Source organism: Typopeltis vanoorti, chromosome 19 (assembly GCF_054136105.1).
Source record: "Typopeltis vanoorti isolate ZY-2024b chromosome 19, IOZ_Tvanoo_1.0, whole genome shotgun sequence".
Taxonomy (NCBI): domain Eukaryota; kingdom Metazoa; phylum Arthropoda; class Arachnida; order Uropygi; family Thelyphonidae; genus Typopeltis; species Typopeltis vanoorti.
In genome coordinates, this window is record NC_143567.1 from 17,612,505 (window position 1) to 17,631,439 (window position 18,935).

At 36.7% G+C, this 18,935-nt stretch overlaps 1 protein-coding gene across 1 annotated transcript in view; it reads right to left on the bottom strand.

Moving 5' to 3' along the window:
- LOC150095885 (long-chain-fatty-acid--CoA ligase 1-like) overlaps positions 1-18,935 on the bottom strand; it is a 335,143-nt gene that overhangs the window by 48,905 nt on the left and 267,303 nt on the right. Inside the window, exon 16 of the mRNA XM_090409654.1 lies at positions 15,864-15,980. Coding sequence (XP_090265780.1) covers positions 15,864-15,980 — 117 coding nt within the window. The remainder of the gene's footprint in view (positions 1-15,863; positions 15,981-18,935) is intronic.

The window sequence follows — 18,935 nt, forward strand, 5'->3', positions numbered from 1 at the left end:
GCTTCTTAGAGCTCCTGAAGTTTTTTTTCAGTCTCCATTTGGTACCAAATTCTCAATGGGATTGAGATCTGGGCTGTTTCCTAGCCATAGTAGTCGCTGAATCTAGTGCTCATTGAGCCACTTATTAACCTGCAACAAAAACTGAAGCATTTTAAAGTATTGAACTCAATTTGTATGGTACATTTTAGGGTTATAATAGCATTGCTTACTCTTTTTTGCCCTATGACAAGGGTTAGAGTCTCTTTGAAAGATGCAGTTTGTCGTTATGGTAAAGTGGTCTCTGATAGCAGGCAGAATTTCTTCTTCGAAAATGTTCTGGTAAACTTGTGCATTCAGTGAACTTTTTTACAAAATGTAAGCGACCGACACCATAATATAACATGCAGCTCTAGATCATCTGACTGGCTGAGAATTTGACTGTTGACACCAAACAGGGTTAAATTTTTTCCCTGATTGTTTTAGAACTGTCTGTCTGCTGTCGGTTAAGTTTTTTCTCATCAAAAAACAGTACTCTTTTCCACTGATCAGAGGTCCATTTGGCATGCTCTTTGCACCAATTTAACTGAGCTAATCTCATTTTTTTTTTAAAACAAAGGCTTCTTTTTAGGGCACATGGCTATCAATTCCTGTTGAATGAGTCTTCTCCCAAGTTACAGAGCTTGCCAGAACTCCTGTTTGTTCTTCCCAGTCCCATTTCAGTTCTCTGGACGATGCATGACAATTTTTGAGGCAGAGCCACTTTAGAATTCGATCTTGGCATGGCATAGACAATGGCTTTCTTCTTATCCCCTTCTTTCTTCCTTTCATCAGATCTGGTTTCCTACACTTTTGACAGTGGCTGTATCATAGTAGATTGACTACAGGACACCCTTTTAGCTATTTCACAAGAGGAATAGCCTTCTCTATTCAAAGCTTGAATCACACTTTTTCTGCAAACGTGTGGACAGACTTATGTGTTCGTCGAACATGTTGTTTATTTTTTAACGGTATATATTAGAACACAGAAACTAAGTAAATAATTAATTTATTAACTTATTGCTGATATTTCGCTGGTGTTATAACCAGCATCTTCAGAGCACAAAAACACAGTTTGTCACAATACGCGAGACTATAACAACATGGTGTAATCAGCAGACTGGTTAAACAAAATTGTAGCAGCAACACAAAGACTAGAGTCCTGATTTTTTTGGTGCCCTCTTGGAAAAAAAAAAAAAAAAAAAAAAAAAAAAAACACTATCACATAAGTCTAGAGTCAAAAAAAAAAAAAAAAAAAGGCATATTAGTTTTTTCTTAGGATGACTGTCTCTCAGATCTTAGGCAGGTTAATACAGCCATAGTTTCTGTGTTCTAATATATACTGTTAAAAAATAAACAACTTTTTCTGCAAGGTGTTAACTGCACATAACTAGCCATAGCGATCTCAGCATAAAAATGCAAAAGCTATCTCTTGCTGTCTATTTATAGCATAAAAAATTCTGATGTAATAACAGCAACTATTACATTATACAGAGGTTGCAATACAACAAAATATCTAATGATAAACCAATGAAAATGACCATTTAACTATTAAAAACTACTGGCTTTTTATCTTAACTACTAAAAACTATATTTATGTAAGGTGATGGGTTTCTATGAACATGAGTATCTATATGTTTTTATATATTAGATAAATATCATACATAGAGTCCTATCCCATACATTTCTGGCATCTCAGAACTGACTTCTAGAATTGTTAAGACGTACAGTCTAGTGGCTACATTTATTCTAATCAACAAACTATCATCATGGTTCCCACCTTCTCAACATAAAAGTTCTTCTCTTGCTCTTCCTAGCATCTACCAAGTTCCATGTGACTGTCACCTTTTGTATTTTGAACAAACTCAATGTTATGGTCTAAAACATGCTTACTCCATCATTGTCACTATAAATTTGAACATTTATTTAAAGAAAGCACCAAAGTCTTACTTCATTGTCCGAACTTGAATCGGAATGACTGCTTCTCAGTATCAAAGATATGGGAGAATCTTATTTTAATTATACATTAAAGTTTAATTAATAATAAAATTAATTAATAATTAATGACATATTGTTGTTTCATGTATAACATTACGCAGCTCTCATTATGTGTTTAAAATCAATCCACTGTTTGCATTGTACTTTGTACTAAACTACCATTTGCTACTGATGATGGCCTGTCATTTTCAGACTGAAATATATGGCCTATGAATAAATATTATTCACTTATTTCCTTCTGTTTTTGTGTGAACTGAAAAAAACCACATGGCACAAGTATCAATAAAAGAACAGCCAGCACCTAAAACATTGCAGAGAAAAGAATGCCACAAACAAATGGTATGTGATTTGATATTATCCATTCTAATTATGCTTCTCAAAGACTAAAGTAATATCACCAGATTTCATTTGGGACCACATGATCTTTATAACTAAAAAGATCAACAGTCGATAGAAATTGGTATCATATCACACTTACTAACTTTATTATTATTATTATTAATATTATTATATTGCAGGTATCTCCATGGGGTCAGACTACTCATCACAGAAGACTCCTAAAACAGAAGACTCCAGCCAGTACCTAAAACATTGCAGAGAAAAGAATGCCACAGACAAATGGTATGTGATTTCATATTATCCATTCTAATTATGCTTCTCAAAGACTAAAGTAATATCACCAGATTTCATTTGGGACCACATGATCTTTATAACTAAAAAGATCAACAGTCGATAGAAATTGGTATCATATCACACTTACTAACTTTATTATTATTATTATTAATATTATTATATTGCAGGTATCTCCATGGGGTCAGACTACTCATCACAGAAGACTCATACTAACCATCATTCACATAATACCCCTCATACCTTCTTTAAACTCATTCATTCTCATGGAATTCACAATTACTTATGGTAATTCATTCCAATCATTCACTACTTTCCAAGCAAAAAATCAAGTCTCTATACCTTTAATAACCAAACTCTTACCCAACTTTCAGGAATGCCTTCTAGTTCTCTCTCCACTCATCATGTACTGAAAAAAATATTTTTGTATCATATAGAACACCCTTTAGTATCTTATAAGTTTTCTATCACGTCTCCTCTTTTCCATCTATCAACTATATTTCACAACACATGCAAACACACACCTTCAACTCATTTCTGGATACTTTCCACCACCTCCTGATTCTCAAGAAACCCAGGTGACCGAATCTGTGCACAGTAGGTTAACATGGAGCTGTATCATAGCTTTATAAGGAGGGATAATAACCTCCCTATCTTTACTTGTCAATGTAAAGTAATCCTTTCAGCTATTTTACCAACATTTGCAATATGCCCTCTGAACTTCAACTCTCTGTTCACCATCAATCCAAGATCCTTAGTTTCATCAAGTTCCAATAATCCAGTACCATCAATATAATATACAACATTCAATCTTTCATCCCAAAACTACATAATCTTACATTTTGCAACATTAAATTAGCAACCATTATCCTTTGCCCACAATGCTAATTTATTTAAAACATTCTGCATATCTATATCATTGTTATCAACTACTGCCCTCCCCAGTCTTGCATCATCAGCAATTAACTGACTATCTGCCCTTAAATCATTCCCTATTTCAGTAATATACAACGTGAACAGTAGTCACTTCACTACTCACTCTCATTCTCCCAGATTCCACTCCGCCATATACTAATCTCTGGTATCCTTCTGTTGGTCTCTCGGCAAGCCCCCCCCCCCCCCCCCCCCAGGTAAGCAACTGTCTTCATATCCATTCACATTTACTCCAACTTATGCAATAGTTTTCCTGTGCAGAATTCTGTCACACCTTTGAAAAGTCTACAGTGTTGTGGTGTAGCCATTTCCCTTATCCAACTCAGCTGTCACTATTAAAAAATGTGAGTAAATTACTAAGGCAGAACTACCTTTTATAAGCCCAACATATAGTATTACATTCCTATTATTATTATTATTATTATTATTATTATTAACATCTGACCTCCAAGGAGTCAGAGACTCATTGTGGGAGGTACACACTGTTGCACACAATTCTCATCCAACCGTGCTTTAAACTTATTCAATGTGGCTACATTCACAACACACTCAGGAAATGCATTCCACTCACCAACCACTCTCCATGCAAAGAACCTTCTCCTCACTCCTCTGCTCCCATCCTCATTATACAGTTTCCAGAAATGACCTCTTGTTCTACTCCACCCCCTCTCCTATTCTATGAAAAATTTCTTCCATGTCACCCTCATAACAACCCCTGACCAACTTATATGTCTCAATCACATCCCCCTCCTCCTCATATTCATATTTAATTATTATTACTACTACCTATGGTGATAACCACAGAGAATACTGCTATTATCAACCCATTTCTGTAATCTACTTCTCACCAGTCTCTCTCTCTCCAGTACCTTCACCACAACTACAGATATACAAACTGGCATATAATTTGAAGCTACAGCCTTATCACCACCTTTATGCAGCGGAACAATTTTACCCTCCTTTCACTCCCTTGGAACCTGTGCTGTTATAAGACTCATTAAACAGGCATGCCAGTACTATTGCCAATTCCCTGGAACATTCCATTAAGATGTGTTGTGATATGTCATCGAATCTTATTGCCTTATTGACATCAAGGTTATTTATTTCCTCAAATGGGGTGTAATCTAGCTCGCCTCCTCGTGGTGCACCCTGGGTAACGCTAATTGAGCTAGAGCGATTTGACCAGTCTAACAATTAGTTCTCCTGGCTAAGGCATGCAGTCAAACAATACTGATTTTTCTAATTTTATTGATGATGCTGACAAAAAACTGGGATTTAGCCTTAAGATGTGTCAACTGAATATCGAGGGAATTAACAGAGCAAAATGTGACTATCTCTGCAAAATACTACAAGAAAATAACATTGACCTTGTGCTTCTTCAAGAAACACATGCTGAAGACGAAGACGACCTTAATAGAAGAGGAAAAATAACTGGTTACACTCTGATTGGTGCTACATACCACCGGAATTATGGCATTGCAACATATATCAAGGATGATATAGAAAATGCTTCTGTCCTGACAACGAGATGTGATAACGATACCCATCTTGTGAGTGTGAAAATTCACAACATAACAATAGTCAATGTCTATAAACTTCCTTTAACATCATGGTCTATAGATGTGATACCTACTTATCAACATCCAAACAGTATGGATTGGTGATTTTAATAGCCATCATGAAGAATGGAAGTACCGTGATAACAACGACTGCGGGACTACCCTCGTTCAATGGGCAGAAATAAATAATATACACCTTGTATTTGATGCCAAAGATAGAAACACCTTTAGATCATCAGCATGGCAAACAGAGTCTAATCCAGACTTATGTTTTGTTTCAATAACAAAACATAAGTCTGGATTAGATTTCGGTGTTACTGGAAATTGGTATGACACTACCTATAGCAAGATCCTTTCCACGACCGCGTTGGAATTTTAAAAAAGCAAATTGGAGAAATTTTGCGAATGAATTGGATAAATGTGTTTGGTGGATACCAGCTAGAGTTGCAGAGTACAAGAGATTTGTAGGAGCAATCATATCAACTGCGAAAAAATATATCCCTAGAGGTTACAGAAAAGATTATGTCCCTGGATGGAATGAAGAGAGTGAACATCTCTACAGAGAGTTCCTGAAAAGTGAAGATCCTGAAATAGCAGATGAATTACTGCATAGCCTGAACTCATCTCGAAAAACAAAATGGATTGATACGGTTGAAAACCTTGACTTCAAACGATCAAGTAGAAAAACTTGGAATGTTCTCCAACAACTATCCGCGACTAATCTACCTAAAAGAAAAAGCACAATCATCTCCCCTGAGAAAATAGCTAATCAAATCGTTAATATGTCAAGAGCACCTAGGGACTGTGAACATACCAAGAAAGTCAAGAAAGAACTTAGAGCTTTAAAAATAAATGCCCCTGCTTTCTCACAATATGCCTCAATCTTCACTATAGATGAAGTAAAAGCCGTCATAAAAGATATCAAAGCAGGCAAGGCCCCAGGCTTCGACGGTGTCCATCCTGAATTTCTGATTAATAGCGGGCCAAATACTATAAAATGGTTCTGTGAATTCTTTTCTGATATATTATTGACTGGCCGACTACCTAGCCAGTTTAAGAAGTCAAAAATAGTTGCTATTCTTAAACCTGGAAAACCACCCCAGGAGACAAAAAGTTACAGACCTATTGCTTTATTGAGTTGCACCTATAAAATGTTAGAGCACCTTCTGTACAACAGATTGTCCACACCAATTATGCAGCATGTCCTGATTGAGCAAGCTGGTTTTAGAGAAAAACGTGGTTGCTGTGATCAAGTGCTCACTTTAACATCATACGTAGAAGCTGGATTTCAGAAGCAAGAAAAAACATCAGCTGTCTTCTTGGACCTAACAGCAGCCTATGATACAGTATGGCGTGAAGGTCTTATATACAAATTTCTTAGCATTGTCCCATGTAAACGGACTGCACACTTAATTTCCTCCATGCTCACTGAACGTTTCTTTCAAGTTATATTAGGAAATAAAATGTCCCGACAACGAAAACTTAATAATGGTCTTCCACAAGGGTCAGTATTGGCACCCTTACTTTATAACCTATATACACATATGACTTGCCTGCTACCATCTCATGCAAGTTCTGTTATGCTGATGACACTGTAATTGCCATTCGACACAAAAACATGAGTCAGGCTGAAGACGTACTTACAAAAGATCTGAATACTATAGGTGAATATTAAAAAAAATGGAGGCTCCAGCTCAATCCAGACAAAACAGAAGTATCAAGCTTTCACCTTAATAATCACATGGCAGATGTCACTTTACATATCTTCTTTGAAGGATGTTTACTACGACACAATAAGTTTCCAAAGTACTTGGGCATTACCCTGGACTGCACGCTCTCTTACAAGCAACACCTAACAAACGTTTCTGCTAAGTTAAGAACCCGTAACAACATAATACAAAAACTAATAGGCACAACATGGGGAGCAACAGCCGATAATCTGCGGATTACTGCTCTTGGTCTAATTTTCTCTGTTGCCGAATATTGCTCACCAGTGTGGTTAAATAGCACACATGTTAAACTTGTTGATAGCCAACTAAATAATACAATAAGACTGATTTCTGGCACAATTAAATCACGCCCACACACTGGCTTCCAGCTCTTAGTAACATTGTTCCACCGAATCTGCGCAGGACTATGGCTCTCTTACATGAGTATACGAAAATCTTGGAGAACACAGCCCTACCAATACATTTAGATCTCCCAGACTTAAGTGTACGATGATTGAGATCAAGACATCCACCACTACAATTAGCCCAACTACTACTACATTCTAACTTTGACTTGAAGCAAAAGTGGCAAGAACAGTGGCAGAGCCATACAGATGACATCACAAAATTTTCTCTCAATGAATTACAAGAAAGTTTTGATGCTTGCTCACACCTCCCATGAAAATCCTGGACTCAGCTTAATAGAATACGAACTGGTCATGGTGTATGTGCGGACATGCTTTTTAAATGGGGTAAATGACCATCCCCGCATTGTGATTGTGGAGCTCAGAGACAAACTGTGAACCATATTGTGACTCAGTGTTATCTCAGAGCATATTCAGGAGACAAATTGGACTTTTTAAGTGCTACGCCCGAAGCTATGAACTATCTGACCAATATGGATGTAACCTTTTAATTTTATTGGTTTTTCAAATGACTTTTGACTTTTAATTTTATATGTTATTAAAGTGTATTGTACTGCATGTTTTGATATTCATGCCATACGAATAAATAAATAAATAAATAAATTTCCTCAAATACCTCCTGCTCACTTGCAATTAAACCATTTCTCTCATATGTCATCTACACTTAAGTGTTCCTCATGATTCCACCCTGATCAGGATGAAATGCACTCATAAATTGATCATCGAACCTCAACAATGTCTTCTGCAGCAGTTCTTATTCTACTATTTTTATTCATTAATGTCATATTACGCTCATGTTGCACTTTTGTTTTCCTTACTGACTGAGTCACTCTCCACTTGTTCTTTATACTCTTCGTGTAACTGATTATTATTCATTCACTATTCATCTTGTACTGCCTGAAAAGTGCCTTCTATTCCTTATGAATAGAAGTGCCGTCTATTTAATTGAGTATTCAGTTGTTTGCTGAGGAAAGCAATAATTGATAAAAGTGATGTAGATATCCCTCAGAATGATTTAAATAAACTGGCATTGCGGACAAAGGATAATAACTGTCAATTTAATGTTACAAAATGTAAGGTTATGCACTTCGGGTTGAAAAGATTACATAAAGTGTATCATATTGATGGTACTGAATTTCAGGAAATTGATGAACCTAGGGACTTGGGGATAATGATGGACAGATAGTTGAAGTTCAGAGGGTATAGGGCTGGTTAAGTGAATAGCATACTCGCTCTGTAACTGGTAGGTCTTGGGTTTGAATCCCACCATGCATGGGGATAATTGAAGAATGCTGCACTGTCCTTTCAGTTCATAAGTATGTTTTGAAAAGAAAAAAAAATTGTATTGAACACAGGGGTTAAAATTATAGATTTTTTTTCGAGGTATTTCAGTAGCACAACTGGAAGAACAGCCGAACATTGTGCCCTTCGATTGGAAAAGACCTGGGTTCAATTCTCGTCATGATGAGAGGAATCCTTATATGGGCTTTTTCAATTGAAGGTGAGTTAGCCAATCTCGTATGGAGGTAGGAAAGGTTTTTCTCCTGAAAACTCAGGTTTTTCATCCCATATACAGACAAATCAGCTTTCAGAACACACACACACAATTTACAGACAAAAAATACTGTTGTTGATGATGATGGGCAGTAGATGGCATTGATGGTAGTGGTATCATGGTAGGAGAATTAAGTAGTAGTGGAGAAGATGAGATGTATTTAGCGAAGTAGAGTAGAGTGCCTCCCACGATGAGTCCTTGGACTCCCTGCAGATGTAATGTAATAATAATGGTATTGCAAAATTTGGTAAAATAGCCCAAAGGATTACTTGGATGTTGCAAAACATACTAAGAAGTAAAGATAGAAAAAGTTATTATTATCCCTGTTTAGAAGGCTATGATTCTGCCACATCTCGACTATTGTACACAGCTTCGGTCACCTGGGTTTCTTAGTATCAGGCAGTGGTAGAGAGGATTCAGAGACAAGAGAGTGACTAAGCTGGTGACTAGTACTGTGGGATGCTCCCTATGAGGATAGGGTGAAGGTGTATGGGTAACAAAATTTAGTTGATAGGTGGAAAAGAGGGAGCATGCTAGAAACTTAGATGATATGATTGCAAAGGTAGTGAAGGTAACAAAGAGGATTGCTGCAATAATGAGAAATGGTTATCATTCCGTTGTATAAGACTCTGATCAGACTACACTTAGACTATTGTTCTCAGATCTGGTCCCCAGGATTTGAAGGGGATAAATTAACTGTGGAAAGGGTACAAAGGCAGATAACAAAGATGGTGTCAGGACTGTACAATGCTAGTTATGAGGATTGGCTGAGGGAGTGTGGACTGCAGAGTTTGGTGGATAGAAGAAGGAGAGGTGATATGATTGAGACTTTTCAACTGTTGAGAGGTGGTTACAGGGTTGACACTGGGGAGTTCTTTCACTTGGTTGAACAGTGGGAAGGAGTCATGACAAGGGGTCATCCCTGGAAGTTACGAAAGGAAACTGTGAGAAAGAGGGTGAGGAGTGGTTTCTTTGCATGGAGGGTAGTTGAATCATGGAATATATTGCCTGATGGAGTGGTGAGAGCGAGAATGGCCAATGCATTTAAGGAGTGGTATGATAGACTGTGTTTCCTAGGAGGGACCTCCCTCGATGATTCTTGATAGACTTGTGTTTCTTAGAAAGGACCTCTCGCGATGAGTCTTTTGACTCCATGGAGGCCTGAATAATAATAATAATAATATTATAGTGGTTTTATAAAATTGATGCAAAGGAAATTTTTATTATTATTATTATTATTACGTGACACCTCCAGGAAGTCCATGGACTCATCTAGGGAGGGCACTTGCTCTACAGCTCTCTGTCTCCATCACCAGCTCCATCTTCAACGAACCGCATCTACACCAACGCCATCTATTGCCATTGACCACCAATAGTATCTTCACAGACAATCACAAACATCCATGTCCAAGGCGGGATTCGAACCTGCAGCCTTTTTGACCGGAGAGCAGATACACTAACCACTCGGCCAGCTAGGCTGGCAAATGGTTTATGACAAATAGTTAGAGAACTAGAGTTTATCCATGGAAGTGTAACAGTGTGGTAAGTAAAGTTGTGTGGACTAGCTTTTTTTGCATGGAGAAGATGAATGTGTGCAATGTATTGCTAGAATTAGTTGTGAGTTCCCTGACTGTGAATGAATTTAAGTTGAGATATGATAGGTTTTGTGTGTATAATAGTTTGGTTTCGCACAATGAGTCTCTGAACTCCGTGAGGATACTGTATAATAATAATAATAATAATAACAAAGTTCTCTACACACTTAACACCAAAACCGTGAAAATGCTCCTATAAAGTGAAAAACAGTTTTATTGTATCACTAAATACAGTGTATACTATATTTAGCAACAATTAGTATAATTACAGTCAATTGGAAATGATCATTCATAATGAAAAAAGACACTATGCTGCATACATGCAAGCAAAACAGTTTTATTGCCCCATCAAAAGTGGTATCTAACTAAATATATTTGTTCTAACATCCTCTTTCAATTTTTAAGTTGCAGAAAATATGTGGTAACAAATGTTTATAATGAAGTCATTGGGTACAGAAACCAAATGATTTATGTAAATCAAATTTTCTAAAACAATTAAAGATCTCATCTCATCTCATCTTCCTTTCCCTCTTTTACCTTGCGGTGTCGAGGGTTTATGTATCATCGGACCTCAAACCGTTCACAGGATAAGGTGGTTAGCCCTATGCCCCAGTGTATCCAATGTCTGTAGTGTTGAGTTCTCAAGGCTGGTTTGCCTGCTTTGTGGGATGAAAACCCCAGGATAAACTGGGGAAAAAACCCTACTGTCCATACCCAAGACCAGCTAACTTGGGTATGGTTGAGGAAGGTCCTTCAGCTCCTCACATCAACAGGAATCGAACATAGGACACTCCTTCTGCAGGCATATGGTTGTGAAGCGCAGCCACTAGGCTAACTGTGCAGACACAATTAAAGATGTATATGGATAAATGTAACTTGAAATCAGTTCAAATTGCATTTTAGATTTTCTATATCATTAAGACAGTTCACAACTGCTAATTGTACACGTAAAATTCTACCGAAAAAGTTGCAATTAACATGCCATATATGATTTGTGAAAAGGCACATGACTGATGCAGAAGCAACATACATACATACATACAGTAAAGCGAGTTCACTCAGACAGTGTCCACATGTGCAGACACTGACTGGTGTGAATGTGTTAAGGAAGTGTGCTCTGCAGAGCTTGGCAGATAAGAGGTAATATGATTAAGACATAAATTGGCAAGAGGAACCTATCAGAGGGGGAAATACTGTACAGGATATGGATAGATTATTTCAGGAAATTGTAAAAGGATTATATAAGAACTGAGAAGTATATTTTTGTATGGCAGATAGTGAATGAGTGGAATGCATTGCTCAATTGAGCGATGAATGCCCCAACCTGAATGTTCAAAGCAAGAGATGATATGTATTGAATCTAGCAGTTTGGCCTCCCAGGATGATTTATTTCAATCCATGGAGGCCTGGAAATAATACTAATTATGTGGTAAAGTTAACAAAGTTGAACTGTGTACAGCAGAAGTAGAGATGGATGACATAGATGCAAAAATTTCTTCATAGAAGAGTTACATGAGAAATATAAGGCTCAGGATAGGAAAGTGACTAGTATTGTAAGCAGAGAAAAATTAAAATATGAGAAGAGACTAGAATGGTAATCCAAGGAGTTTTTTCACTATGTAGCGAATAGGAAGAAAAATGGATGGATAACTGTGCTGAAAGGACATGGGACTTAAGTGAACAATGCAAATGACATATACTTGAGCTATTTAATGATCACTTTATTAGAATGTTCCATCCTGAAACAGCAAACATTATTCCTAGAAAAATAGGGAGTGGTTAAGTGTTAGAGGATGCATTCCAATTACTGAATATGCTAAATGTCAGTAATGAAGGGTAAGAAGGGATTTCAACACTTGTTTTAAAGGATTATGCTGTGAAACAACTGACTGTGCCATTGACTTGGATGTTTAATGAAAGTCTTGCAATGGGACAGGTTCCTGGAGAGTTGAAGGAGGATAAGACAGTGCCATCACATAAAGGTGGTGGTAGGATGGAGGTATTAAACTATATGCCTATTTGTATTTCTTCTGTAAATGTTAAGATTTTGCAGAAATTGTTACAAACTCATATAGAGCAGGGATTGGCAACCGATGGGCCGCATGCAGCCCAAATGTGCATTTTTGGTGGCCCATAAAAAGTTGACCATACTTACATGGCATGTGGCCCGTATGTTGAATTATTTAAATAATACACTTTATAATATGAATAACAAATTAAAAATAATTTTATACCTATACTTCATGATATGACCTGTGTAACTCGGAAATACAAACAAAAGGAAACTTTTGTTTGTATTATTGAAGATTTACAAAAGGAAGTTTCAACAAGGTTTGTTGATTTTCATAAAAATAGCATTGAAATAAGATTATTTTTGAACGCTTTTAATGTCGACATTGATGACACACTAAACCAACTACAGATAAGTGTTTTGGAATTAGCACAATGAAACATTAAAGAACGCATTTTTGTTAGAAAATATCCAAATATTTTATCGATGCTTACCAAAAAAATTTGAAGGATTAATCAGTTTCGCAAAGAAGATGATAGTTGCATTTGGAAGCACATATATTTGTGAATAAGCATGTTCATCAGTCAGGTCGAGAAGAAATAAATTTCTTCTCGACCTGACTGATGAACTTTGCATGTTTCGATTCGAATTTGCACTTTGGGTTGTAAAGTGGATATAGATAATTCAGCTAAGGGAAAACAATCACAAAAGTCACATTAAGCAGAGAGACACACACATATCGTGATGCATAAAATGCAGCAAAATGTAAGGTCTTGAGGTTTGGGACACATCGATGGGATGCTGCATACTCTATGGGAGGAGTTATACTGGAGGAAGTAGGAGAGACAAGAGATCTGGGTTTGATGATTGATAGAAACCTGAAATTTAGGGGACATATTGCAAAGGTAGTGAAGGGAACACAGAGGATTGCTGCAATAATGAGAAGGACACTGACCTGCAGAGATAAAATGGTTATCATTCCGTTGTATAAGACTCTGATCAGACTACACTTAGACTATTGTTCTCAGATCTGGTCCCTAAGATTTGAAGGGGATAAATTAACTGTGTAAAGGGTACAAAGGCGGATAACAAAGATGGTGTCGGGACTGTACAATGATAGTTATGAGGATCGGCTGAGGGAGTGTGGACTACAGAGTTTGGTTGATAGAAGAAGGAGGAGTGATATGATTGAGACTTTTAAACTGTTGAGAGGTGGCTACAGGGTTGACACTGGGGAGTTCTTTTGCTTGGTTGAACAGTGGGAAGGAGTCATGACAAGGGGCCATCCCTGGAAGTTACGAAAGGAAACTGTGAGAAAGAGGGTGAGGAGTGGTTTCTTTGCATGGAGGGTGGTTGAACCATGGAATGCATTGCCTGATGGAGTGGTGAGAGCGAGAACGGTCAGTGAGTTTAAGGAGTGGTATGATAGACTTTGTGTTTCCTAGGAGGGACCTCCCTCGATGAGTCTTGATAGACTTGTGTTTCTTAGAAAGGACCTCCCACAATGAGTCTTTTGACTCCATGGAGGCCTGAATAATAATAATAAAATAATGATGATAATAATTTTTCATTGAGTTTCATTTTCATGCTTGTTTCATATCTGGTACTTTAAATATTTCTGTTTTTTTAAATTGATATAATAAAAATTGATAACTTACGTATTTTTTCACTCACTATTTTCTCTTAATTAAATGCTTGCAGCCTGATTATTAAAAATAAAAGTTGAATGTGGCCCATGAGTCTTAAAAGGTTGCCGATCCCTGATATAGAGAATTGGACTGTGAGGGCAATACTATTTATGCAGAGCAGATGGACTTGTTAAAGGGCACTTTTGTTTTAGTAATCTGCCTTTTACAATAGAGTAACAAGAACAGTGGATGAGGATAAGACATATGCTGTCATTTTTTTGGATTTTTCAGAGACAATTGACAGGGTGACACACACAACAACTTGCTTTCTAAGTTGCAACATATGGGTTTGGATAGCAAGTTAGTGAACTGGATTGGTAACTGACTTTCTTATAGATATCAGTAGGAAGGTTACAAGTAGAATTCTGCAGGGTTCATTACCAGAACAATTACTGTTCAATCTATATGTCACTGATATTGTCTACTGGGATATATATCAGTTGTTTGCTGATGATGTGAAGCTTGGGAGAGTTATTAGTAATAGTGTTGATGTTTTGAATTTTCAAGAGGATTTAAATAACTTGGGAAGGTGGGCAAATGAATGGGATGCCAGTTTAATGCAACTAAATATAAGGTTTTAAAATTTAAGACCCATAGATGTGATGCTTCATACTCGCTTGGTGGAGTTATACCGGAAGAAGTGGAAAAAGCAAGGGATCTTCAGGTGATTGGATAGAAATTTGAATTTCAGGTGACATACTGCAAAGATTGCGAAGACATCTCAGAGGACTGCTGCAACGTTGAGGAGGACATTGTCCACGAGAGATAAAAGGGTGGTGGTCCATTGTGTAAAGCTTTGATCAGACCACATGTGGATTTCTGTGCTCAGTTCTGATCACCCGAAATTCAAAGGGATGAAGTAACCTTGAAGAGGGTACAGGGACAGATAGCAAAAATAATAAAAGGACTGTACAATGTTTATTATGAGGATAGATAGATAGACTAAGAGCATGCAGACTATAGCGTCTGGGATGGAAGACAATATGACTGAAACATCATTATTGGATTAACACTGAGGAGGTTTTTCATATGATAGAACAAACGGAAGGAACAAGCATAAGGAGCCACCCCAGATGTTACCAAAGGAAGTAGTGAGTAAAAAGTAAGAAGTAAAGTTTTTTGCTTGGAGAGTGAGATGAGCATGGAATGTATTGCCTTAAATGGTGGTGAAAGTGCAAACAGTGGATGAGTTTAAGGAGTGTTGATCTCAAATGATGAGCCAGTGACTCAACGGAGGTCAAGAAAATAATAAGGATAATAAAAATAATAAAAGTGCTTATTGTTTTCTGAAACATCCTCAAATTGCCTTGTTATACTTATTATAACAAATCATTCATTTTTTATATATATAAGAAAAAATGATGTGGTGTGCTATTATTTTAAAATACTTTTTTAGAAATAAGTTGCACAAACTACAAGTTAAGAATATGAAAATGGGAAATTTCAGATGATGAGGAAACATGCATAGAAGCATGTTATGAAATTTTAAAGTTTCATAACATGCTTAGCAGATGTAGCGTCCACAGGTAAGAAAAAACATTTATCAAACATGTTGAAAGGTGAAGGAATAATCTGTAAAGAGAATATTTTCCTAGCTGCATAGCTTCCTAACCCTTAGGACCCAAAACAGGAAGAAACGGGAGAGAGAGAGAGAGAGAGAGCACAATTTCCATTTCTCATAACATACAAACATTTTCTATAATTTCAGGGAATATTAAACAACAACTAAATTTTCAAATACATACTGGCATCCACATTCCAATATCTCCACTATGAAGCCAGCCATTTTTGTCAATAGCCTCTTCTGTTTTTTCAGGATCTTTTAAGTATCCTTTGAACACAATAAGACCTTTCACACAAATCTGTAAGTGAAATTAAACATTACTCTAGCTAAACAGCAATTTGTTTAATGCAAAATTTTCCACTGTTAAATAAATATTAAGTTTTGTTATTGAAAGTTTCTGGAAATCTGTTGTATCGCATACATTTATAACTGAAATGTTTGAAATGAAACTTGATGATTACAGGTTCAATGATAAAATACATGGGTTTAATAGGCATTATTAGGTACAAGTGAATTATATACTGACTAAAGTAGACTGCAAAGAAAATTGAATTTTCTTGCACTCTACCTTAAATAAACACCTAGATGTTTATAGAAATTGCTGTCTTTCAGAAATCTAAGAGGCTACATACAGTTTAGAGAGATTTACTAGTTACTCTGATATTATGATTCTTAACTGGAGCACTGATCTTGATGGAAAGATTTCTAATATATGAGATGGAAACATAGTCTCTCTACTGAATGTTTGAATTTTGGCAGAAAGGAGAATCAGGAAATATTATCCTCTGGATGGTGTTCTTGGAATATCCATTAAAGATAATCTGCCAGAGAATAGAATTTCTTTTATTGTTGTTGTTGTCTTGTCCTTTGAAGAGTCTTAGATGTTTCCATGTGCTCCTTGAACTGCTTTGGCTATGTCGGTGATTTTGTTTGTGTAGAGCTGTTGTTCAGGATTAGGGTGTATTACTTGCAAGGCTGCTGTAAATGCTGGGCAGGTAAAAATGTGTGTGGGTGTCAGTTCAGTATTAGGACAGATGTTGCAGTTTCTATATGTTCTCTATCATCTGTACTGATTTTCATTCCTCTATAATGTCCTGTTCGTAGTCTTGCTATTGTGCTGGAGGTCTTTTTTGTTTGAGATCTTCATTGATTTCAGGAATTTGATGTTGTATCACTGATTTCAGTGGAATTAGTCTAGCTTTTGCTAGTGTGTTAGCATCAGCAAGAGTTATCCTGTCAGTTTCTTGGTTGATTTCACTGGCTTCTTTTGCTAATTTATCAGCTGCTTCATTATAATCAATGCCTATGAGCAGGAATCTATTGTAAAATACAACTTTTTCCTAAACACTTCAGTTGATTTAAGCGTTGATGGGTTTCTTGTGTGAGCTTGGTATTGCCATTTTTGATTGCCTCCATAGCTGATCTTGCGTCACTGTAAATTATAATTCCCTCTGATTGTTGAGATGATGATAATTTTAAGTAGGCTTCGAGTGATTTATTTATTGCATAAAGTTTGTTGGTAAAATTGGAAGCAATTCTCCCAGATCCAACTTTTATTGAAAGTTTTTCATCTTTTGGGAGCAGAAGGAGAACACAAGTGCCTCCATTAATCATATTGGTGTCTGACAATCCATCAGTATAACAAATAACCTGTTTGGAGGATGAAAGAAGGTTGATAGTTTAGGCCTTTTTCTTTAAGCATTTCTTTTGATTCTTTTTTTGTACAGAGTTTGGTAAGGTTTAGATTTATGGAGGTATTTGGAAGTAAAGGACTGGAAAATAGAGGTTCTTTGTTTATATCAGCATTTAGCTGATCAAAAACTATTTCCTTTCTGATAGTGTCATCATATTGTAAAGTTGATGATCTGTGAAGTCCGCATTTTTGATTCCAATGCTCATAAGTTTTTAGGGAGATATGATTGCTTTGGTAGCTTCTGATATTATTAATGAATTTTATGGTGGCAAATTTTTGTCTGTCCTCCAGCAGGTCAAGCCCACATTCCTGTTGGGCTCTGATGTTGTTAGCGGATGAGACTGCACTAATGATAATCTTGGATGCTTTTGCTTGTACTTTGTCTAATTTTTCCTTTACCAATGTAGCCAAAGGTGACCAAATAGGTGCTGCATATTCCATTGTTTGCTTTATTAGTGTAGTGTAAGTAGTTTTGAGAATTTTTGGCTTTGCATCCCAATTTGTTCCACAAAGCCTTTTCAGTATATTTAATTTTTTTTTTTTTTTTTTTTTTTTGAGAGCTCTGTTGAAAGTGTTAGAGATATGTTGTGCAAAACATAATTCCTGGTCAAGCGTAATACCAAGGTATTTTGGATTTGTGACTTTTTCAATTAGCTTGTTGTTGATCATGACTTTTGGATTGTAGGAATGTCTACAATCTATGTTGTATACAATCTAAAACCATGTTGTCGCCCATACAGTATCCCATTTTCATCTATCCAGTACTGTATTCTTCTTTTGACTAATTTCTCCAAGACCTTGACAACGATTCCTGATATGCTAATCAGTCGGTAATTTACAACAGCAGTCTTGGAACCTCCTTTATGCAGTTTAACTATTTTCCCCTCTTTCCACCCCCTTGGGACTAACCCAGACCCGAGACTCAAATTAAACAAAATGGTCAAGGGTACTGACAGTTCTTTAGCTGCTTCACGTACGACACGAGCTGGTATACCAACCAATCCCACAGATGTATTGACATTGAGGTTTTGCAATAGACTATTCATCTCCACTTCATTCACTACAATTCTCATATAATCTATTGGATCATTCATTTCTGCAATGTCACCACCTGGAAGATATATTCTTGCAAAGTGCTCGCTCAGTAATTCAACTATATCAGCTGATTCAGTTACCTCCCTACCATCTGCTTTCTTTAAAATCATTCTGCCATATACATTTTTTCTTTTACTCGAAGCATATCGAAAAAACTGTTTGGGATTCTCTTTAGCCTGCATGGCCAATGATTTTTCATAATCCGTTTTTGCTTTTCTTACTACACTCGTTACCATTCTGGCCTGCGCTTTATACCATTCATGTGCCTGCAGGTCATCTTTCTCCTTGAATTCCCTCCATAGTTGTTTCTTTTTTTGCAGCTCAAGCTTAATGGCGTTATTCATCCATTTAACCCCTGCTTGATTTATTATTCGGGCTCTAGGTATACAGTCAGCCATTGCTTCATGCAAACAATTCTTTACCGCCTCCCATGCACTATCAACTTCTAGCCCTTGCAGTTGTACA